At 28.7% G+C, this 17,880-nt stretch overlaps 3 protein-coding genes across 3 annotated transcripts; 2 read left to right on the top strand and 1 right to left on the bottom strand.

Moving 5' to 3' along the window:
- Window positions 1-581: 581 nt before the first annotated feature.
- On the bottom strand, window positions 582-2,332 carry LOC113376478 (tRNA (adenine(58)-N(1))-methyltransferase catalytic subunit TRMT61A). The gene is made up of 5 exons (XM_026616406.1): window positions 2,020-2,332; window positions 1,786-1,942; window positions 1,564-1,706; window positions 1,134-1,433; window positions 582-846 (listed from the first exon to the last, which is right to left on the bottom strand). Exons 1-5 carry the CDS (start codon window positions 2,215-2,217, stop codon window positions 703-705), a joined length of 942 nt encoding a protein of 313 aa, XP_026472191.1. The 5' UTR covers window positions 2,218-2,332; the 3' UTR covers window positions 582-702.
- Window positions 2,333-2,572: 240 nt separating this feature from the next.
- On the top strand, window positions 2,573-4,277 carry LOC113377821 (transmembrane protein 192). Its single transcript, XM_026618247.1, has 5 exons — window positions 2,573-2,960; window positions 3,070-3,185; window positions 3,247-3,379; window positions 3,440-3,716; window positions 3,783-4,277. Exons 1-5 carry the CDS (start codon window positions 2,922-2,924, stop codon window positions 4,037-4,039), a joined length of 822 nt encoding a protein of 273 aa, XP_026474032.1. The 5' UTR covers window positions 2,573-2,921; the 3' UTR covers window positions 4,040-4,277.
- A 1,703-nt stretch (window positions 4,278-5,980) lies between these two features.
- LOC113374859 (collagen type IV alpha-3-binding protein) lies at window positions 5,981-16,916 on the top strand. The gene is made up of 11 exons (XM_026614821.1): window positions 5,981-6,010; window positions 6,257-6,373; window positions 11,211-11,404; window positions 12,087-12,165; window positions 13,504-13,652; window positions 13,724-13,784; window positions 14,146-14,334; window positions 15,509-15,749; window positions 15,833-16,035; window positions 16,263-16,398; window positions 16,684-16,916. The coding sequence occupies exons 1-11, from the start codon at window positions 5,981-5,983 to the stop codon at window positions 16,809-16,811; spliced, it is 1,527 nt and encodes a 508-aa protein (XP_026470606.1). The 3' UTR covers window positions 16,812-16,916.
- Window positions 16,917-17,880: the final 964 nt, after the last annotated feature.

Raw genomic sequence — 17,880 nt, 5'->3', positions numbered from 1 at the left:
TGCAAGTTTACTACTGTAAGTGTTAATGTACTACAATAAGTGAGTAAAAATGATGATAAATGAGTGAAAATTGGCGAGAATTTCTGTAAATCTACAATAGTGAGTATAATGCCATGTAATTATTATTTTTTTTAATTATATGTTGTAGATGTTTAACAAATACATGAGTGTACATCAGGAGCATATATCAAACATATCAGAGCCCCAGGCAGTAAAGCTCCCAATGTTTGTAAGCAAAAATTAATAAAATTAGAAAATTTTTACTAATCATGTATTTATATATATATATATATATATATATATATATTTGTATGTGTAATTCTGGATGTGTTTGCAAAGGAGTTATATATTTGTGATTATAATTAAAAAAGTTCTAATAATAATATCATAGAATGAATGAGCCCATTTGATTGTTTTGAGAGACAAGAATATAACCAAAATTTATGAAACCTATATGCATTTCTAACATAATCATGATTTTTGCCTAAATTTTTATTGTTAAGCTAATCCTAATATTTAGTTCTAAGATTAAAACTAACAAAAAAATGTATGAAAAATAATTATTATTTAAATCACTGGTATTTACACAACACAAGAGTAAGATTATTCCATTTTAATTTTTATATAGAACCATATTAAAATTTACTAAACCATTATTTGTATATTTATGACTTTATCTAATGATTTGGAAGAATACGTATTTCATCTAGCCCACGAAGGTAAATAAGTTGCAAACACCAAATATCCTGTGTGTCCGGGTTGTGTCACAGGAGTCGCAGCTGTTAAAATTTTTATTACTTCCTTTTCTTTATCTTTCACATTTTCATCATCCACATCATCTGTTTTCTGTTCAATTCAGAAGTTAAATATTAATAGATATATTATACATAGATGTTTTTTTTCGATTTTGAAATATATTTGATATAGCAACAAATTCATTGAATTAAAAAATAAATTAATATTAAAATTCTTTTCACGTATATGCATATATATCGATTAAGATCCACAAGTAGGTATTCCATACCTATGTAATTTTACGTATGTATTTCATTCTCAAAACAATATAATATATATATATATATATATATATATATATATATATATATATTTATATTTATGATTGCAATATGTACCTTTAGTTTTAAAATATCTAAATTCATAACAGGCATTGATCTGGTAATAACATTGTAATCAGTTTGTAGTATCTCCATTGTTGTGATCTCTGAGTACCCAAATTGTGTCAAAACATTGCATGTCTTTTGTGTCTGTTCTATGCATGGTGAAAATGAACAAAATCGTCCACCTGTGACTTTAAACGTTTTTGTGGCATGTTCAATAGCTTCCCAAGGCAAAGGCAAATCTAAAAACACGGCATCAGCTTTACCATTTAATTCTGGAGAGAAACCTGATCCACATACATCTCTATGTGTGACCTATAAGAATCAGTATATATTAGTAGCATTAAGCATTTAACTACAATTGTATGAACTTTATTTTGATGGTAATAACAAATATTACATTATTGATTCATAGTAATGTAAATAACAGAAAATGAATATTTACCGTTACATATTTTGAATAACCATGGTTTTCAAATTCCTCTCTTGCTTGTACAGTTCTAACTTCATGAAAATCAAATGTATAAAGATGCCCATGAGGAGCGACAGCTCTGATAAATGCATGAGAGAGAGAACCACTACCAGTGCCTGAAATATATTGAATTAATATATATAATTTATAAGATCTAGATGTTTATTTAAAAAAAAAAACTGATTTGAACAAGACCTGATTCAATAACAGTACTGCCAGATTTTATTTCTAACTGAAATATAATCATACTTATATCAGGAGTATAGATTATTTGTGTCCTGTGAGGTAAAGTAACAGTCCATAACTCGGGAGTTGGTTGTAAGACGTAACCCCATCCACGGGATAGTTGTACCTAAAAACAATAACCTATATTGACATTGTAAGAGTTTTATACATTTTAGCATAATGCATAATTACATTTATTCACACCTTTGTACCATACTCATGCCCTATAAGGTCTTTTATTTTTAGAGCGCCAAAACTTGTCTGGAAGACTTTTTCTATCAGTTGATTCTTTTTATTTTTGGCATGCGTAGCTACTTCAATTGCATGCAAATTATTTACATTTAGATACAAAATAATAGTATCACCTTCTTCTACAACTTTCTTTCGTACGGTAAAACTCATTTTGTAAACTAAAAACTAACCTATCAATTGTAAACTTGTCAAAGATGCCACAACACGTGCGGTTTTGACATATAATAGTATCTCGAGTTGTCAAGGGCGACGCAAGTTTAACCAAAGACATAGATAAATAAGTTTGGCAAGAATGGTAAAATATTTAAAAAAAACTGCGATGATGATTGATAAACAAAGATATGGTTGTATAAGAGATCACATGGTAACACGAAATAGACGTAGATTTGGCAAAAAATTAGCTATTGAAATCGAATTGAGAAATTTGTGCAATATGATAAAAGGCCAATTCTTTAAAAAGTTTAACCCTTTGAAGAAGTAAGAATATATTGGTGAAAGGCTCATAACATTTAACTGTCTTCACTAGGCTCAAAGTAGCTGATATCAAATCAAAATGTGTGAAGTATGAAACTATAACACAAAAATAGAAAAGCTGTCCTTTGAATTGAGCGCTATACAACGATTTTCACCAGATGTCAACGAGATGTCAAATAAGCCGAGCGAACGAACGAAGAGCGGTCCATGATGTATCATAGATGAATAAACATGCTCGGTCAATAAACAGCGCCAATATGTGCGAAATTATTCTATGATTGACTTTGACGTATGAATTGTGATAAAGCTTGTTTTGAAAAATAATATTGTTATCCATGACTTCTGTCACTTTTAATTATTTTTGACGATATAATCATATTATGGTCAGTTTAAATCCTGGGTTAAACTCATCGACTCATGTTAGTGATTTTAGTATTAATTCTTCTTGAACAACTTCATATTTATTATGAAACTGTTCGAACTCTGTTTAATAACAAAAATCATTGGTGTCACTTCAAATTATTGTAGGGAGCGATATTCTTCAGTGATGAGGCCGGAGATGATGAAACTATACTTACTGCACCTGTTTTGATGAGCGATCAGGGCAAGGAGTTCTCCAAAATAAAGACAATTCCTTTATTTGGGTATGCGAAAATTATTGTATCAAATTGCTATTCAGTAATATAATCTAATAGTTATGATTAGTTCACAGATTATTGTTTCAACACTCATATCGATCACAAGTATAGTTTTTGCATGCCATTGGTCACAGGAAACAAATTGTGAAGGATATTACATAGTACAGTATTTGCATGTGGCTTTTTGGTTGTTTTCATTTGTGAGTAAAGATACACACAAGTTAAATAAAATCACACATTTAATTAATATTTTTTTTCAGGTAATTGATCATATTGCTCATTATCATCATAATAATATTCGTCTTAAAGGATATCATCAGTTTTATAAAGAAACTTCAATTTTACATAGATTATCGTTATATGTAGTATCCCTATGGAATGCTGTATTATTGGCTATGCAAACTTTAATGCAACACTTTTATGAGGATGATTTTACAAAACATTGTGGAGCAAGTATTCTTTCTCCAGTGGGATATGTAACATTATTTGTTATTGTGGAAACAGCAGTTTTAATTGGAGTTAATGGTGTATATATTTGTATGTATATTAATGAATAAGTAGAGAAAAGAATTGGATGTCTGCAACCATTTTTATAATTTCTAGATAAGGCCTTTGATTTTAATATGAAACATTTACCACCCGATGTTTTGAAAAGTGAATGGATAAGACAAATGGCCACCATGTCAGAAGGACAGAGGAGCGATGCTGTTGGTTTTACACAGCAGGGAAGAAATATAGCAGAACTTCTTGAAAAACAAGCCGATATTATTAGTTACTTACAAGAACACAACACAAAACTTAGCCGAAAATTAATGTTGATGAATGCACAATTAAGGGAATCACGCAGCAATATTACTTAATGGTCTCATGGCTTTTTATATAATCAATAAGGTATTAGAATTATGTTTAAATATAAAGCTGTGCCTTATTAATTATGATATAGCCATAGTTTACTTTTGCTCAAATAAATGTGCCGGCTGAACACATTCAAAATTAATTTTTGTTACATATTTTGATAGTACTAATGTTTAGTATTTATTATAGTTCATCTTTATTCAAGTTGCGCTCTATTAATACTAATTTTTTATTTTGTTATATGAGAAGACAAGCGATATATGCTGCTTATTTTGAATAAATATGAATTTTTATATTTACAATCATTGTGATTTTTAAAAATCTTTCAAATAACAATAAAATTATTTTAATAAATGGAATTCTTTTTTACTTTTATATAACTTATGCTCTAATCGACTATCTTACACACTTTGGACGGGAAAGGTATTAAAATTTGTACCACTTTCAAACAGCACACTGCATTAACTATAAGTGTCAAGAAGTAATATTTAAAAATTTAGTTTTTTCTAATAATTCAATTGATGCAGTGTTGAAACTTATCAAAGGGAGGAATGTGTACAAAATATAATGTTGAGTGTTAACAGAAATAAGTAAACAAAATGATATCTATCTTTATTTTTCACATTTATTATTTGAAGTATTTACACTTTTTTACTATTCAATTAATTCTTCTTTTTGTATTTTTCTCTTTAGTAACCTTTAGATGTTCAATGTGATTAAAATAAAGTAAATTGTGTCTAGATAAATTGCCCATCCTACTTTCCACATAATCTTATACTGATATTCTAAATATGTATGTACGGTAAATGTCCATTAGGCCAGCACGTCCAGGATCGGCCTTGGTACCGCTCTATAAAAAATACCAATAGGTCATTGTGAACAACATGTCATGGGAAGTCATTATATCCAACTGTTTTATAAGAAATTTTATATGAAAACAATCTTTATAGTATGATTTTGTCATTATAAGCGATCGGTCATAATTCTTTGACATACTAAAGGGATTCTACTGTATTGTGTATATTGTCTAAGAGTACAACTATGTATTTGAATAGCTCAGAGAAATACAAGATAATTAACTTTAAATGTTTTCAAATATGTAATTGAGATGCATGGATCCATTATATATATATATATATATATATATATATATATATACTATAGTAAACCCTCGCTTTACGCGGCAAGTGCGTACCGTGCAGTATGGGAACCGTGCTATAAGACTCGTATTTAACATACAATTCAGGCTATTCGTAGTGCGTTCTATGGAACCTTACATAGTGCAGTATGGGATCCGTGCTATGAGAGACTCAGAGTTGGTACAAATCGTATCATTTTTTATCGCGCTGTATGGAGACCAAGGAAATACACCTTGAAGTAGGAGTATAATCGGACGATATGACATTTATGACATTGACACCTTATTCAAAAATTGGCGCGACACAGTAGTCACTCAAACGTGTTCTTAGGCAGCTATTATATAATCAACATGTCTAAAAGATAACAGTCGATAACAAAATTTACATCAATACCCGTTTGCACAACGAACTTATGTCTGCTTACTAAATACCGTGTAATAAGAAGTCCGTGTAGTCGGAGGGATGTCGATTTTAGTCTCCGTGTAGTATGGGAACCGTGTATCCAGAGTGCCGTGTAAAGCGAGGGCCTACTGTATATATATTATATTGTCTAGACATGGATTTCTACACCAGAAACAACTTTATTTTTAAGTGATATGCTCGCATATCTGAATTATTAAATAGAAATTAATATTAAAATAGAATATTAGAATATAATAAAATATAATAACAGAATATATTGAATAATAGAATATATTTTTAAAAAGTTATCGGTTAAATAATTTAAAAAATAAACATCCTCAAATAATTATATGGCGAAGCCGCTAATGGCGCTACTGGACAAGGTCGTTGACATCTAACCTCAAAATGGTTGACGTTATTTATGCTGGTAGTTCTGTAACTTGCAGTTGCATCTATGCTTACTACTGTCAATATTTAATTGTTTTGTGATTAATTAGAATTTATGAAAAACGATTTGTCATATGTGCTATGTTATCGTATTGTTGTAATTCTTTATAGTCATTAGTCTGTTGATTCCTTGACAATTGTATATCGTGCAAAATCGAAATGGCAGAGGATTGGAATTATAATAATTGTAGTGACGAATCTGATTCTGATCATGCTAGTGTATTGTTCATATAGCCTCATGAAATTGATGAGTGCAGGTTCGATGTGTCAGTAAATGATTGTGTTTGGTATTTGAGGGCTGATACACCAGATGATAAACAACGATGGGTTGACGTATTGGAATCCTTTAAGGTGAGATTAAATGCAAATTTCAAAGCATATTATAACATATGATGCAATAGATTTATATATATATATATATATATATATATATATATATACTGTATGTGTGTCAATATTCAGGACGTTAACAAATTATTAAAAAAAATACAAAGTTTATATAATTATAGATTTAAAATATAACAAATAAAATCCTGGTTTGATATCCAATACCAAATCAGGAAAAGACACAAATTTTAAATACATTGTTTAATGAATAAAGAAACCAATAAAATAAAATTTTAAACTAAAAGTTAAATCATAAAATTGTAGTAAGCCACAGGATATATTGTATACGCAAAGTTCAGCTACTGTAGAAACAAGCCTAGACAATATTAGAATACCCCGTATTCATATAGACGCTTCTCTCGCCTGATTTTTACGTTCAGAAGGAATACTTAAAGGGTCCTCCGCTCGACCTGATGGCGCTGCTTTTGGCACTCAAATTAATGGCGCAAAATTTGAAATGAAAATTAATGAATTTTAATACATGGGTATTTGAAACTAAATTCGGTATTACAATCCTATTATGTTTTGTAATGATACAATAATAACAAAAATATACTAGATAATATTATATTATAATAAATATACAATCAAATCGAAATATAAATCAACAAATACACTGCAATACACGGTTTATATATAATAGACTAGCAAACCCGACGAACTCCGTTTCGCCACCAGATGGTTTCATGAGAAAGATGAAGACATTTTTTGTTTGTTTTACATTTGAAAAGAAAAGAATAAATTATTGACAACAGTAATGAATTCGATTACAAAAATGTTTATGAAATAATGAAGTGAATAATTTAAATAGAAAGTGTTTGCAAATTACCGTTTTTGAAGTGTTTTTTAGTTGAATCTGGTGCATCCGCAAATTATCCGTTTCATTGAAGTGCTCTTGGTAAACACATTTTTGTTTTTGGTCTGACGTTACACAAACAAAGCGGTTGGTTTTCCAACTCGTGAACAGGCAACGTATAACTGCCCATGTGAAAAACAATGATTTCTAAATAATCTATTTGAAATTTATCCCGCAAACACTAAGCGATTGGCCTTGCGACTTGTTATTGCGAACGCAAGGCGAACTGGAAATTGCAATCGTTTGAAGTCAAACGGAAGACCAGTCGGAATCATTGGTATGTCACCAAATCGCCAGCAATTTTTGATTGAACGGTAAAATTTAGTTCGTGTACATCATTATTCTTTGCGACAAGAATTGCTCGCATAATTCTGATAATTCTCACTGTCATTACTCTGGAATTCTCAATGTCATTACTCGAATTTTTAATTACGGTGCGTGAAGTTCCAGCAATTTGCATTAGGGCACGATGCCATGCACCACTAATTTTCTTAGCTATAAACCTTGCAGAGCCCGAGACCTTTCCGAAGAATGCAAAATTGTCGAAGTCGGTTCGTGCGTTCTAGAATTATTTCGTCAGGAAGGAAAACCCGACTTATTTTTATATATATAGAAGATATCACATCTAATCTACTGGAATAACTTCTACACTTTTTTCTACTTATTAATATAAATATTCATTGAAATTTAGTGAATAATGCATTATAGTGTTAGTTCATTACATCGTCTGTCATTCTTAACTCTCATTAACTAATAATCATCACGTGCAAAATTTGACATTCTTAAGCAATTCATTTTTCCCAAGTATATTCAGATATGCGTGAAGTGGTAATCCAATATTAAACAGCTGGAACAGCTTTCCATTTGTGTATTATGTCTTTCTTGTAGAAGCGTATATTTGATTTCTCACACAATTTCCTAGAACTGATCTCTTTCCTTAAAGTGTATTATGATTAGACTAATATGTTGATGCACTACGTAGTATTGTAGTAATTATGTCCTCCATATGAGTTTGAAGCTGTTCTATTCATATTGTCAAAGGGCTATGCATTTGAGAGCAATTCCTGATGAAATCTTTATTAACAAATATACAAACACAAACGAAGAAGAATCGCCATTTTGTAAACTTATACAAAAATAACACTGACGTTTCTTAGTAACCAATATAAAACATTTGAAAATACTTTTTCATCGGCACACTAGCGCCAAATTTGCGACTACAAATGGACCCCTAAGTATTCCTTCTGAACGAGGATTTTGTTCTAAGTGAAAAGGCCCTGGAAACAAGGGGGTTTAGAAATGCTGTTCCAGGATCGAATACTGGGAAATGCTAGCTGGTTTGAAAAAAGTGAATCAAGGATGGAAAAACAATACATGAAAATAAAGCAATGTATATATTTAAAATATTAAAAATAAAAAACAAAAAATATTAAAAAATAATAAAATAAATAAAAGGAATTAAAAAAAAAAATAAACATTGAAAAGAAATAAAACAAAAACAGCAAAAATTTTTAATCAGAAATTGGAAGAAGTTTTTAGTTTTTTTTCAACAAATAGAGCATATCATTTTATGCTTTAAGAAAAATTTAACAAACGTTGAAATTGTGTGAAAAACTTTCACCATTCACCAACATTATGAAATAGGAATTTGTGGTAGGAGGGTAAAAGTTTGGAGTTCTGTGTATTTTCAAATCAGCATTGAATTTTTTTTTTACATTGGTCTCAAAATTTAAAAAGAAGTGTTGAAGGTAGAAACCCTTGACAAAAAAAATGTTTTTTTAATGTAAATTTTGATATTTTATGAGCTCAAGAAAATTTGAACACTTCAGTGCAAAAATAATAAAATTCAGTGCAAAATATTCACTAACTGAAAGCAGTATAAAAAAAAGATTATTATTACTAAAACAGGTCTTTGAAATACGAGAGTGAAAAGAAGGGTCATATAAGTCTTTGAATCAGACATTATACAAAATTAAAATAAAAGAAAATTGTTTCCAAAATTTGACGAAAGCATTAGACGAACCTTTAAAATCAAGAAAAACTTAATCGGAATGCGGTGAAACACATTTATTGACTGAAGAAGGGATAAAAATGACTATTACTAAATAGGGTTTTGTGGTAGGATGGTCAAAATTTAGAGTTGTATATGCTTTTTATTTACAAATTAATAAAGAAACTAGAGGCAAGTTACATGAACTTCCCGATTTGTGTAAATAATCGACTTAATCAATAAAAAATAAATTAATTTATGAGTGATTAAAAGTATTCCGAGTGAATTTATTGGACTTAATTGAAAACGAACGATCACGTTAACTCGGGGTATTTTCTAAAAGCGAATGTTCAAAAATCAATAATTTTTATAATTGAACAAGTTTCCATGTGACATTAATGGTTTAGTATGTTCATTAAGACCAAGTACTCTATCTTTATACCAAGTAAATTGTCTAATTTTAAATTTAACAAAAGTCAAAAAAATTACTCATTTTCTCAAACTTTAATGAATTTGAAAAAAAGTTCCATAAAAATCTGCTTAATTTTTTTTTTCAACAGTTAATTACAAGAAAACGACTCGGTAGATTTTCACCTAAAACTAATCAGTATCATTCTCGACTAATATCTTTCGAACAGTTTTTGATTTTTTAAAATCAATTCAGTAGTATGAGCTTAAATGTGGACGAAAAGTTTAACACTTTTTTCAAATTACAAAGAAACGGCTTGGCAGATCGTCGCACAAAACTGACAAACGATAGTCCTTATCGAAATACATCAAACGGTTTTTAAATTTCTGAAATCGGTTCAGGCGTTTTTGAGACAACGTCGATGAAAAGTCTAATTTTGACAAATGCCAAAAAAACGATACCAATTTTTGCAAACTTTGACGAATTTTCTAAGTTAAACTAATTGTCGTAGGGCCGTAATATTTCAGTATGATCTAGAAGACTATAGTATCTACCGTCAAAAAAATAATAATAAAAATAGTCGAAAAATTTTTTTAACACTTTATTACAAGAAAACGGCCCGGCCGATCTTTACCAAAAACTAATCAGCACGATTCCCAATCAATATCTTTCGAACTGATCTTGAATTTTCAAAATCGATTAAGAATTGCGGGCTAAAACGTATACGAAAATCGTAAACGTAAACTTTTCTGCGATTTACAAAGAAACGGCTCGGCCGATCGTCACACAAAACTGACAAACGATAGTCCTCGTCGAGATACATCGAATGGCAAAAAATCTGTTCACATACACACACACACATACTTTTTCCAAATTTGGTCTCATTCGATTCAGAATGGCTTGAAACGTCGAGAAAACATAAAATTAGCGAATCGGATTTTTTGATGAAAACATAAACTTCTCCTTCGGAAAGTTAATAAAAGAAATGGGCGAAAAAAAACTTACAACAAGGCATATGAAAAGTAGATGTCCGATTCTCAAGTCATACTGAATGTTATTATAAAATTTCATAAAAATTGGGCAAATCGTTTCGGAGGTGTATTATACATCATAACACAATAATTTTATATTGATATGATGTATACGCGTTGATATGTATGAGTTGAGTTTGAAGATCAGGCGTTACATCAATAAAAATTGTATAAATTGTTTAAAGATGTATTTGATTTGATATCCATACGTTTCAGCTGACATCCTAGCCTTCATTTAGTGGAAAATAACTATAATAATGAAAACTAAGTAAGTGATGTATACTATTAAAGTAATTAAAATAACTAATCTAAATCACTTACAGTTTGATATCATTATGTTAAAAAATAACAAAACAAATATTCCATGGTATGAGGATGCGCAGAAATAAATTGTTGTTTAGATTATAAATGATTTTGAGCTGTACTGCGTTACGTTTGTTGTCTCACTTCTACACTAACTTGTAAGGTTTTGAAATAATAAAAAGAGGGATTTTTAAATTTAATTGCTCTTGCAGGGTGAATCTGGATATGTAACTGGTTCTGAAAATAGCTTACGACGACACGGATCCACTGTCTCTTTGCAATCAACAACTTTGAGTACAGCTTCTGGTAGTAGTTTTAAACGTGGTACGAGAAGTTTATGTGAAAAACTTAATGAAATGGAAACTTTTCGTGATATACTTTGTAATCAAATTGATTCGTTACAAAGGTAAGTTATTTCAGATTAAATTTTTATCATTAAATATGTTTGAATCTTACATTTAATATATTAATATATTAACCTTCTATATTATATATTTTTATTTAAGTATGTTTTTTAATATCAAAAATGGAGTAACTCGTACACAAATAAAAATTTTAAATCTTGTTTTTGGTGATTTTATTCATTACTTGTCTATATATGCACACAGATATTATCCTTGAATATTCAAATTATATTTAAAATGAATGTATGTATGTTGTTTACATGTAATTGTATTTTGTTTACAATTATTAATAATGTATTATCATGTAATAATTTAAAATAGAAATGAAATTGTGTGGCGATTTATAAAATTTAATTTCAAATTAAATAAATGTAAATGCAGCAATTCATAATTCATAGAATTTGTTATTGAGTGAACAATCATTTTTAAGTAATATTATGCAAAAGATGCAAATCAAACCAAATATTTTTGTTGAAAGAAGTTGATCGTTATTAATTTTAAATTTATTGTAGAAGACTATCAATTTATTCTTTCTCATATTGTAATTATAATATGAAAAAGAAAAAGGGAAAAAGTATTTATAGATTTTTTTCATTAATTGTCGTTAATATCAAAATTTAGCTTCAATAAAAATTTTAAGTAAACAAGTATGATTTATATTTTACTTTTTATGTTCTGTTGTAGATACTTTGATGCGTGTGCTGAATCAAATAATTTGTCAAATTTAACTCTTGGAAACGAAATTCAAAGCATCGACTTCAAGGTGCGTAAAGTGTTAATCACTAATATATTAAGCTTTTTCTCATCTTTTTTATAACTCTTTATAAAACTAAAAGGGTTTTTTTCTGAATAAGAATAAGAACTTTGTAGTGAAGAATATGCACAATTAATTTTTTATAAGAACATAAGCGTTCTATGCTTTGTTTGTTATTACATATTGTAAAAATTGAGATTGAATTTTTACAGTCACATTATGGTCGTGATTATTTTTCAATGGCATTGTTCTGAAAAATTGAACTTAACGTTGTTATATAATTTTTTTTGTTTTATACACAAGCGTCATAGTAATACAAATACTTAATATTTAATTGATAAAAAACAACTTTTCTAGAATGTTTGCTTCAGTACTTTTTATTCAGTATTATAAAAATGTAATGCCACCTCATGAAAAAGATTTAATTAAGAAACAAAAACTGTGATATTTTGTTACACAACGTTTTTATTTGTATCATCATAATAATAAATACTAGTAAACTGATTCAACACTGAATTATATACATATATATATATATATATATATATATATATATATATTTATACCCACATGAATATTACGAAATATTATAATATTAACATTTGAAATTTTAACTCTACATTAATAGTGATTGTACAGTTATATATGTTGAGTTCGCGCTTTTTTGCTTTTTATACACTAAGAAAATATTATTTACTTTTATAACCATATGTCCAAAGAGAAGGATTATGTCTCTTTTATTAAATCAAGAAATCATTGAAAAAAATGAGGTTAACGAGGGTGTATGTTGGTGACACATCACAGATATGTATTGTGTTTAAACAGAAGTAATATATAAAGGATATAACTCCAGTTGAGGGCCTTACAATAATTTTTAAGCAGTTTTCTAAGCTCTAAAAGTGTGTGAACGAAAATCACCGCAAGGAAATTAAAAAACAGTTTGAGCATCAGAGTGGTTCAGAAAAGCATGTCATTCCTGCTATATCATGAATGGACAGAAAATATATACATAATAAGCTCTAAAAGTGTGTGAACGAAAATCACCGCAAGAAAATTAAAAAATAGTTTGAGCATCAGAGTGGTTCAGAAAAGCATGTCATTCCCGCTATATCATGAATGGACAGAAAATATATACATAATGAAGTTCTTGTGTCACTATACTAGTTATCATACTCCTTTAAAACAACTTAACTGATTATTATAAAATTTTGTATGCATATACAATCCAAAAACTCAAAATTGTGATTGCCACAATCTCATGAATAATTATATATATTTTATTAGCATATGTTACACATATTGGCATGCTTATTACAATCAATAAAATTCATTTGTTAATATATACAGGGTGAAGCTATAACGTTTCGAGCCACGACTGAAGGTGTTTTGAGTACATTACAACATTGTTTGGATGTTATTGGCCGAAGGGAAGAATCTTGGAGGAAACGGCTGGAAAGAGAGAGCGAAAGACGAAAAAAAGCAGAAGAACTATACAAGTTAGTCAATTTTATTCTTTGTGATCATATAAAGGAAATTTTAATTAATAAATACTAAATATTAATTTTAGAGCAGCACGAGAGCACTTAGACCAACTGAGAATTGCTACACACCCAGGACCAGATTATGAGGTATATGTAATTCTATTCATTGGTATTTTTTTTTTACTATTATTTTTAAATATATAAACATAATATCTATATAAATATATTGTCTTTTTAAAAATACTTATTTTATTTAATAATGTAAGATAAAATAAACATTTTTGTCTTTTTTTTGTTTATACAAAAACTAATTTTATTATACAAATCATTGAGAGCATTTTTTTATCTGAACTTGAACTTTCCGCTGTTATTCATTTTTGTTATTGTTTTGAATATTTTTTTAAGTCATAAGTGTTGTTTTAAATATTGTAGTTCTATGAAATCCAATCCTATAATTTTCTGAATTGAAGTTTCACATTTTATGATCAGCATCCTCTAAAAAATACAGGAAGGTCCTCATTCAGCATTGCCAGAAGACGAATTTTATGATGCAGTGGAATCAAGTTTAGATAAAATTGAAGAGGATCATGAGATGAGGGATAGGATCAGAATAGGTAAAACAATAGTCAAATCAACAACTGGAAATAAAAATTCTCAATCTACATCAAAAGCCCAAGATCACCGACTTTGGCCAGAGGTGAGTCTTATAATTTCATCAAAAATAATTTTTATCTCAATCGTAAAACGATCTATTATTCAGCTTGATTTATTGAATGTCCATGATTTATATTCAAACCACATTTAATTGTATAAGCTTAGTTAGCCTATCACACAATATTAATTTAAGTTAATGAAAATATGGATCTATTGAGTAATTTCTAACCTCCCAAATGACAAGTTTGTTTTCCTCAAAAACTTCGATTTGCTAATTTTATGTTTTCACGTTTCAAGTTATTCTGAAACCAATGAGACCAAATTTATATAAAGTATGTATGTGTGTGTGTATGAGAGCCAATTTTCGGCTAGACCGATTTTGGAAATTTAAAAGCCATTTGATGTAATCGGAAGATCTGCCGGGCGTTTCTTTGTGATTACGTATTAAACTTTATTTTGACGATTTTTATGAAACTTTTTTGCCGATAGAGATCATAGTCTGAAAGACCATACTAAAATATTAAGGGAAAAGGCGCTTAAGGGATTCTAATCAGAATTTATGCCGAGCATGTGTACGTCTCGTGTTCTGTGGGTATCTACTGATTACAATCGACACCTAAAATGAATTTTTAGAACACAAAATAGATTAAATTAAATATGTTAAAAAATTAATTCAGTTTATAGAATTACAGATATTATGAGTGGAGCAATTTGCTCTAAGTTAGATTTAATTTGCCATGATCTTGGCAGAATGTATAGAAAATATCTCATATAATCAATTCTAATAAAACATCGTAAAATAGTAAAGTATTGAGTTTTAATTAAATATTCTTTAGTAACTTATGGAATGCGTTCCAATGAGCATGTTTGAAACACATCAAATGAAAATCGTATTGATTATTTTTTCGTGAAAGCGAAAATTTTATTTTTGAAATGAACAGTTGAACATTGTACCTAAATAGCTGAATCTCAATTCTTATTGATTAAGTTGATTATGTATATTATCGGAAGGCTAATGCAACTTGCCTAAAAGCAAAAGGCTACTTACAACTAGTTGAATTTTTAAATTTGTAACCAACCAAAATGTCAAAATGTAATCAACATGATTTTCATCTAAAAATAATTTTTTTTGTTGGCAAGTTAAAATAAGTTGTACCACTTTGTTTTGTATGTTTTTAATGAATCTTGGTTTTGCAAAAATTAATTTCGTCTCACAGATTGACCGCGTTTCACTAGAACAATTGCATTATGCTCGTATTGGAGTGGGTGAAGACACTAACGGAAGTAGCAGTTGGCATCTTTTTGCTGAAGATGGTGATATGAAGATGTATCGTCGAGAACAGGAAGTTGATGGTATGGTACTGGATCCTCTGAAAGCTTGTCACATTGTACGAGGGGTCACAGGACGAGAGATGTGCAAGTACTTTTTCAGTCCTGAATTTCGCTATGATTGGGAAAGTAAGTTTTTATCAGAAAGATAAGAAGTTGGAAAATGTACTTTACTTTGTAGACTTTATATATATTCTAATATCTAATTTCAGCAACTCTTGAACAAATGGTTGTATTAGAAACAATTGCTGAAGATACCTTGGTATTTCTTCAGACTCATAAACGCATATGGCCTGCATCACAACGAGATGCTTTATTTTGGTCTCACATGGGCCATGTTCCAGATGATAAAGATAATAGTGGCCAAGATATTTGGTTTGTTTGCAACCATTCAACCGATGATTCAGCTTACTTGGTAAGATATTGATATTTTTCTACATAAAGTAGAGTCTGGATATAATGAACATCAAGGATATTGCAAAATATGATTACTCTAACTAGATAATACAGGATATTATATTTTATATATGTGTACATTATATATATACATATTTAACATACATGCATATTTGTGAACATTTTGTATAACTTTGCTCAGTAAAAATAATTTTCTTAAATATCAATTTTATTTTACATGTTTAGCAAACAAGCACTACAAAATGTGTAAGGGTCTTCCTTACAGTTTCCTTAGTTTGCCAGACATGCATCTCTCCACCAAGTAATGGAACTGATATGAGCAGAGATAATATTACTTGCAAAATTACTTATTGCTCAGTCGGTAAGTTTTATAATCAAATAATCAACAATTTTAGCACAATTTTTGTGAACAAAATACAACTTACTACCTTTTTATTCATATAGTTTTGATTACATAGTGTCAAAAGTATAGTACTAATATCATATAAAGAGAATTCAATAACATTTGATAGTTTAGCATCTAGAAAGGAATAGAAGGTAGAAAGGTGAATTTTAATTGCAAATTTTTAAAAGATGCAAACATTGATTATGTCATTATATGTGGTAATGTTATATATTCAGTCTACTAATAAATTTCAATTTTCAGTTAACCCCGGTGGTTGGGCACCTGCTTCTGTTTTAAGAGCTGTATACAAACGTGAATATCCCAAGTTTCTTAAAAGATTTACACAATATGTCATAGACCAATGCAAAAACAAACCTATATTATTGTAACTTGTGTGTGTTCATTTTTTATACAAATGGCGATAAATTTGCACTGTTCTATTTATTTTACAGCTTTTGTATATAATCAACTTTTATATTCGTATCGAATAAATAGAGGCAATGTTGTTGTGTAAAAATATTTTTAACGATTTATATAGAATTATATTAAATATTATTATATCTTTTATGAATGTAAGAATATAAGAATTTTATAAATATCATTTTTATATAATTAGGAATAATGTATTTTTACAACATATATATTATTCAAATATAGATAAAATTTATTAAATACTGATTCAGACATTTGTAAACTGAATATTACTTTGAATTGATTTTGATTTAATGAAAGATTAATTGAATATTATTATAATAAGCTTATTAAGTCTTTATGTAATCACTTTCAATATTATGTGAGATTTGTAGTGGTAAAGGCATGAGATAATAAAAAAATCTATGACAAATATTTCATGTCACTTGATGCTTTTTTTGTATTCGATAGTTTTTCTTTTAATAAGTGTTGACTAGTATTTATTGTTTGCTATATAGCCAAATTTATTATTGATTTAATCAATTTGGAAGATGCAAGCAAAATTTGTTATCAATATACTATTATCGTAGATGTACTATATATTATTGTTACTAAAGACTATATTTTTATATATTGAGTGAGAAACATTTTGAAAATATTATAAGTCATAATATGCTATTTTTTTATAACTGTGCATATAATTTTATGATTTGTGAATTTTGTACATAATTTAGATGCATTGTTAAAGACTTTGTCTCTGAATAAAATTGTAAAATTCATGCATTTTTAACATCAAGACTTTTATCCTTAGTCCAATTTTAGCCAGTATGATTTTTTCCAGGAAAATAATTTTTATGTGAAATCATTTGGGCCTTTCATAAATTAAAAAACAATTATATTTATAAAGCGTTAATTATAATTAACGCTTTGAGACAATCAACAATATTTATCAACATGTTTCTTTCTATTACCTTTTATCAGGAGCGTTAAAGGTTTAGCACAGCCTTTTTAGAATTTGCATTAAAAGTTTTATTTCAAATTTATGAC

Source organism: Ctenocephalides felis, unplaced genomic scaffold (assembly GCF_003426905.1).
Source record: "Ctenocephalides felis isolate EL2017-DRISC unplaced genomic scaffold, ASM342690v1 CF-g0.4_SCAFFOLD_01886, whole genome shotgun sequence".
NCBI classification, from domain to species: domain Eukaryota; kingdom Metazoa; phylum Arthropoda; class Insecta; order Siphonaptera; family Pulicidae; genus Ctenocephalides; species Ctenocephalides felis.
This window is presented reverse-complemented; position numbering and strand designations above follow the sequence as displayed.